This window comes from Accipiter gentilis, chromosome 9 (assembly GCF_929443795.1).
Source record: "Accipiter gentilis chromosome 9, bAccGen1.1, whole genome shotgun sequence".
NCBI classification, from domain to species: Eukaryota; Metazoa; Chordata; class Aves; order Accipitriformes; family Accipitridae; genus Astur; species Astur gentilis.
The window spans coordinates 16,816,829-16,822,828 of NC_064888.1; the positions used below are offsets into that span (position 1 = coordinate 16,816,829).

A 6,000-nucleotide genomic window follows, 5' to 3' on the forward strand; every position below is an offset into this window, starting at 1 on the left:
TTTGTAACCTCAACTTTCCCACCTTCATTCACCACTGAAAACGGCAAGGGAAGTCCCCGTTTCCCATGGAGTGTATATACTGTGGTCTTCTCGAGCAGTGCTGTTTCAGCAGTTGGGAATTTCCTGCTCAAATATAGCCAGGAACAGAACATGGGAGTTACAAAGCCCAGTTCCTCCCCTTATGTTTGGGTAAGCCTTCGCACATTTTAATAGGTTGATTTGACAAGAAGTGACATAATCTCCTAATATAAGTATTAAGAAACAGTTTTGTTGAGAGATCTTATGTTTGTGCTGTCTTCGTTTTGAAAGTCGAGGGCTTCTTATATTCTTGATCTGTAGGTAAATGTGCTGACTATCTATTTAGTAAAGAAGATAATTATCGCCACTTTCAAGTAGAAGGAAGACATAAAGCAATGTGGTGTATTTAATTACCACTGTAGGATCGTGCACTTGAATGGCAATGGAACTGTCATGTCTTGAGCCCCTTTGGAAATGGAATGGTGACCATTACAGCTATTTCCTTTTTTTTGGAAAGTGACAGAGAGCAATTGAAGTTAGACAAGCAAGGATTTCTAGCAATCATCCAAATAAGATGCAGTAGCACATTGTCTCTGCCTGTTATGAGCACCAAAGGTTTTTCCAAACAGCCTTTGTGGTATAGCACAGGTTCTATTGGCATTCTCTGAAATGCTACATAGCAGTGATAGGTTAGTTTAGGAATGACTTTTTTTTTATTTCTAAAATAAAATTGTGCTTCTTTTCTCACTGCTATAAGAAGCTATGCTTATATTGTTTCAGTACCTATCTATATAACCTTACTAGCTGATTATAAATTCTGCTTTCTTTTAAACAGAATCCCCTACTGGGGACCCCAAGTTGGATTGGGAGGAGAGCGTTACAAGCCTTGATTGGAAGTAAAATATATTTTTCTTACCATTTGTATTTCTCTATATGTTTTTTTATTTTATTTCCAACAGCTTGTGTAACAGAAAAAGTCATCTCAAAAATGTGTCATATGACATAGAAACATAAAATTTTTTATTTGCTCAATGCTTGATACTTCAAGCCCTTAAAAGAGTGGTACTTGAACCCAGCTTTGTGTAGGGAGTACTGGAGTGTATATGAGATGATGGTCTGATTCACCTGAACTGGAAAAAATTATATTCTTCCTCATTCAGCCTCCTCCCAGTCTCTGAGACTTTAAAGGAATACTGTCTTGGTCTGATAGCAGACAAATTTGTTCACTGAAATGATCCTGATGACTATGCTGATACTGCTGAAACACAGTAGATGGCAGTCTGTGCACAGGATTATGCTTGCAAATTAATTAGCCTTTCACATTCACCCAACTGGAGGTAATCATTTCAAGTCCCTTAAAAAAAAATAAAAAATTACTCTTATACAAGGTTTTTCTTTTTTCTTTCTTTTTTTGCAGAGAGCAAAAAGACCCAATCTTCCTGAGGGACAAAGTTACACAAAAACATTCCAAAGAACAGTTTGAGACAGCTCAAAAAATAGAACAAGAATATAGCAAGTACTTTACAGGTTAGTATTTAATCAACATTTCACTAGGAACACAGTAGCAATTTAATCCATTTACACTGTAATTCGAAAGATCCTATGTTCCCTCAAAGAGTTTTTTTGGAGGGGGGGGAGGGGGTGTTGGGTTTTTTCTTTTTTTTTCCCCTTTCTGCCTTCCCTTTTGGCAAACTCATGCTGTGGTGTTTTACCAGGAGAGGAAATCTCAAGATATTTAAGTACTATCCCTTGCTTTTGCATGTTTTTGGTTTAGTGTGTTATGAATCTTATGACCTAAAGAGATTCTGAGAATGTTTTATTGCAAGCCAGTAGGATTGGAAGTGTGGCCAAGATAACTGGACACAGTGTTGTCAGTTTTATATCATGTAAGGAATATAAGTCTTTTTGTAATTGCAAAAATCAAACAAAACAACGACAAAAAAAAACACCCTGTAGTGTAAATTAATGAATTATTTGTGAGACATACTTTAAATCTTTCAAGAAAGGAAAAAAAATTGTCAAAGGTTTATTGAGCATACATTGTAATTTGGAATAATTCAATTCAACTTCAGAGGCCTTTTTAACATCATAAAGTATATTATATAAATCTTGGATTGTAGTTAATACTGTATCTTTACCAGAGAAAGAAAACTGTGTTTGAAGACTGTCTCTGTTTTTTTCAGAGTATATTTCCATGTGGTTCTACATAAGTTTAAGAGAGTGGGGGTAAAATTCTAGCTATCTTGATGTGAATGGCAACAAAACTTGAAAAAAACAAACCAAAACCAAACTAACACCACTAAACCAGCCAAAACCCAACTTTTCATCCCCCGAACAATGGGTTTCTTACAGAAGTATTTTGAGGCATACCTGCCAAGTGCAGGGGAGGGAAGCGGGATGTATTTAGTATAGAGCTATCTCAGTGCATCCTGAGAGAAGCTGTACATTCTCAAGTTCAGTAACTTGGTATGTAATAGCCATACAAATGTTCATTTAAATGGTACATACTAAGCCTTCACAGAACTGGACATGTGCATGGCCAGATTGCATCACCACATGTTATCTTCTGCTCCATGATAAGTCATCTGTTGCATTTTAATTTCACCCTGATAGTGAAAGTAGTACTCGGTCCAAGAGAGTCCTATGTGTATCTTCTCACATGCCCTGTGGGAAGGGCCTCCCACTGTTAGTGCCAAGTAGAGCGGACTCCAGCTGTCATCAACATTTCCAGATGCTGATAGTCAGAGAGGATTGGTGTTCAAACTGCACTGACATTTAGGCTTGTTGAAATTATAACGTTGTGTATAAAATAAGGCTTTAGATAGGCATGTTGGACATGGTAGCTTCCTCATGAAGCTATATGACACACTCTCTCAGACCTGAACTCTGCGACTACTTCATGAAGTACATTTTTTGTATAATGACTCTTTCAAGTTGGCTTTATTTCGTGTACCAAGTTGTGAGCACGGTGTATAATCTGAATCACTCCCTCACTGCCGTTTTTCACCTTTCATAGATCTTGTTGGTTACTGTGTTCTGTATCCAAACTCACCTGACATCGTTAACTGTAGTATATACTGCAGAGTCAAGTAATACTTTACGTGAGATCAAATTCTCTCTTTTCAAAAATGGAAATTATATCTCAAGCCTTTTAAGACTTCCCCTATTTTTCCAGCGTTTGCAGTAACTGAGGCCAGAGGCTTTGCTGACATATTTCTCAAGTTGTGAAGTTCCTAACTTTTTCAGTCTTAAAGCTAATACATTCTCCTCTCCTGTGTCAGTGTTGGCAGTTTACTTTTTATGACTGTTATGTTTAGCAAGGGTAGAACGCATGGTGTTCATTTATCTTTTAAATTGATTTTCAGGGAGTTGCTTGCTGTTGGCCTTTTTATTCCTTGAACGTAGTTGACAATAAGAATTGGAGTAGCAATCGCTGCTGGTTTATTTAGCTCCAGGATCTGTGAGCTGCCTCATAATTTACTTCTAATATTTGTAAATAGTGCCTAGTTGCTACAGCTATAGTCTCTATGTATATTACCACGTAAATATAAAACTCTTAACACCACATGCTGAACAGAGAAGGTTTATTATAGCAGGTTCTGACCATCTTTAGACTTAAACTTTGCCACCTGATGCCTCTGAAAATAGCACATGGAGGCCTCTAACAAAACAGTTGTCTTAGTTGATTATACCCATCAGTTCTGTGACTTCCCTGGGCTGTTTTAAGGGCTAGCAGAAGAAACTGTATATTCAATGCTTGACCCCTTTGCTCTGTTTATTCTTCCTCATCTTTTAATAGAGTTATGCAGCTGGCAAATATTGAATTGGGTAGATTAATTCTGATTTGTTGATAAAAACTTTGCAGAAAAATGCAGAAGACTGCTCTTTGTCATTAGTCGTAACTGTTTGTTCCAGTCTCATTTGTGGTGGGGGTGTGTTTCTTTTTCTCCAGGCATTGTCCAGGGAGGAGCCCTTTCAAGCATTTGCACTCAGATTATGACAACTGTTGATCAAGAACAAAACAAAGTCCTGTGGATCCCAGCTGGCCCGCTGTAGATTTATTTCGCTGTGAAACTACTTTGCAGATGTAAATAACCAACTAACTTTCTATCCAACGGACTCTGTCCATTTCTGTCTTTATAAAGATATCCATAAGTGATTTCTGTTTCATGAAGGGGAATGATAACACTGAACACACAAGGACCTGATGAGGCACGTGGGAAGGGGTAGATCACTTCACCGAGCTTGTCTCTTACTTCATACGTGTACGTGTGACAGGTTGTCATGAGGGGTTGCGACCTGTGTGTACTTGTCCGTGAGTAATGAATTTAACAATGCTGCAAAACCCTGTAGAATGACAAGTTTACAAAAACCTTTTCAAAGTATTTGGTTGTTGCTGTTTACTTGAATGTCTTTGTTTTGTTTTGTTTTTATAACTGTGTCCTTTCACTTAATGAGGTAACTCTCCGAAATAGAGTGAAATTTCTGAATATGATTGAATGGTTTATGCGCAGTGTGATTCTTAGTTGCAATTTTGACCATTTCTAAGCACATTGTTGACTTGACAGCTAGGTAACAACGTGGGATTGAATCGGTACGTCTTGGAAGTAAGCTCAGATGGAAGTACACTCCTCTACAGGGCAGACCACTGTTTGTATCCTGTCAATGCTTGTCTGTCAAAGATATCATTTCTTGTTTTATGCATGAATATAATATTTAAACGTCATAATATATCTGAACAATCCAAACTTAATGTGTGTTGAGAAATAATAATTTTTGGTTGTTGGGCCTGGATTAAGTACTGGTGGGGAAGAGTCATAAGCTAGGCCTAGCATGCTGTGTTCTGTCACTTTTAGATACTGTAAATATGGAAAGCTTATGTCGGTGCAATTTTGCAGGGTAATTCTTAAGCTTTGTACTTCAGTGTGTAGCATTCACATAGATTGTTTTTTATTTAAGAGCAGCCACAGTTTTAGGGCTTTGATTAAAAGCCTTTAGAAAGGTACTAAATTGTTAGTGTTATCACTGTCAAACAATAAGTGATCGTTTAGTTTTGGTTGCAATACTTATTTACTTATTGTACCAAACGCCATTGTATCGGTTCCCTTTTTGTTTTTTGCACTTCTGACTCTGTGTTCCTAACACAGGTTTTGTACCTGTCGCTTCTGTCTCTTGTGCCATGTTTCTTGGGTACTGTATTTTAATTGTTTTTAAAATATCATTTGAGTAGAACTGCTTCTTGGTCACTGTTCCTAACATTTCATTATGTAGGGTTTCTAGTTTTATACTACAGGCTGTCGTTTTGCTTCTGTTTGCAGCTTTTTTTAATTAAAAAAAGGGATTCTTCTTGCACAGTTCTTCAAAGAAAGATCTGGTCTTAAATTTAAATTCTGTGTTACATATGCTATTTTATAGTTCAAAATACTTTACATAGTATTTATATAGTTATATACTATAGAGAGAGTATTTTGAGCTATAATACATATAAAATATATATACAGTATTATAGCATACTACTGTAATACTGTATATATGTAAATTAAAAAATAGGAAATGGTATGGATTAATTACTAGTCAAAGTACTTCTCATGGTGAGGGACAGCAGTTGTTTTTTGTTTATCTCATTTTTTGTTTGTTTGTTTTTTAAAGTTTGAGGTCAGACTGTAGATGCCAGTGGTACAACTGAAACAGACAGGTACTGTTCTGACATGGATTTTCTGTACTAAAATGAAAATGTCACTTTGTATCAAAAAAAAAAAAAAGTTAAAGAAACTGATTACTAAATAAAGGTCAATTTCTATAACTTCACTTGTGTGTAAAAGGCGCATGTAGCTAATGTTCTCCTTGACTCTATTTAGTTGAGTCCTCATGTAAGGTTTTATTTTCTGACTAAAATTGGCATATATAGGGTCAAGGGCCCACCTTGAGAGGAACAAGTTTCAGTTTTGTGTTTTTGCCCAGCCTTGCATACGTCAATACCAA

General features: G+C 36.5%; 1 protein-coding gene across 4 annotated transcripts in view; it reads left to right on the plus strand.

The window, feature by feature from the left end:
* Positions 1-5,790, plus strand: part of DLG5 (discs large MAGUK scaffold protein 5) — a 113,156-nt gene extending 107,366 nt beyond the window's left edge. For all 4 annotated transcript variants that reach the window (XM_049810021.1, XM_049810023.1, XM_049810022.1 and 1 more), the window contains 2 exons: positions 1,436-1,545; positions 3,971-5,790. In XM_049810021.1, the coding sequence (XP_049665978.1) occupies positions 1,436-1,545; positions 3,971-4,074 (214 nt within the window). In that variant the 3' untranslated portion in view covers positions 4,075-5,790. The remainder of the gene's footprint in view (positions 1-1,435; positions 1,546-3,970) is intronic.
* Positions 5,791-6,000: the final 210 nt, after the last annotated feature.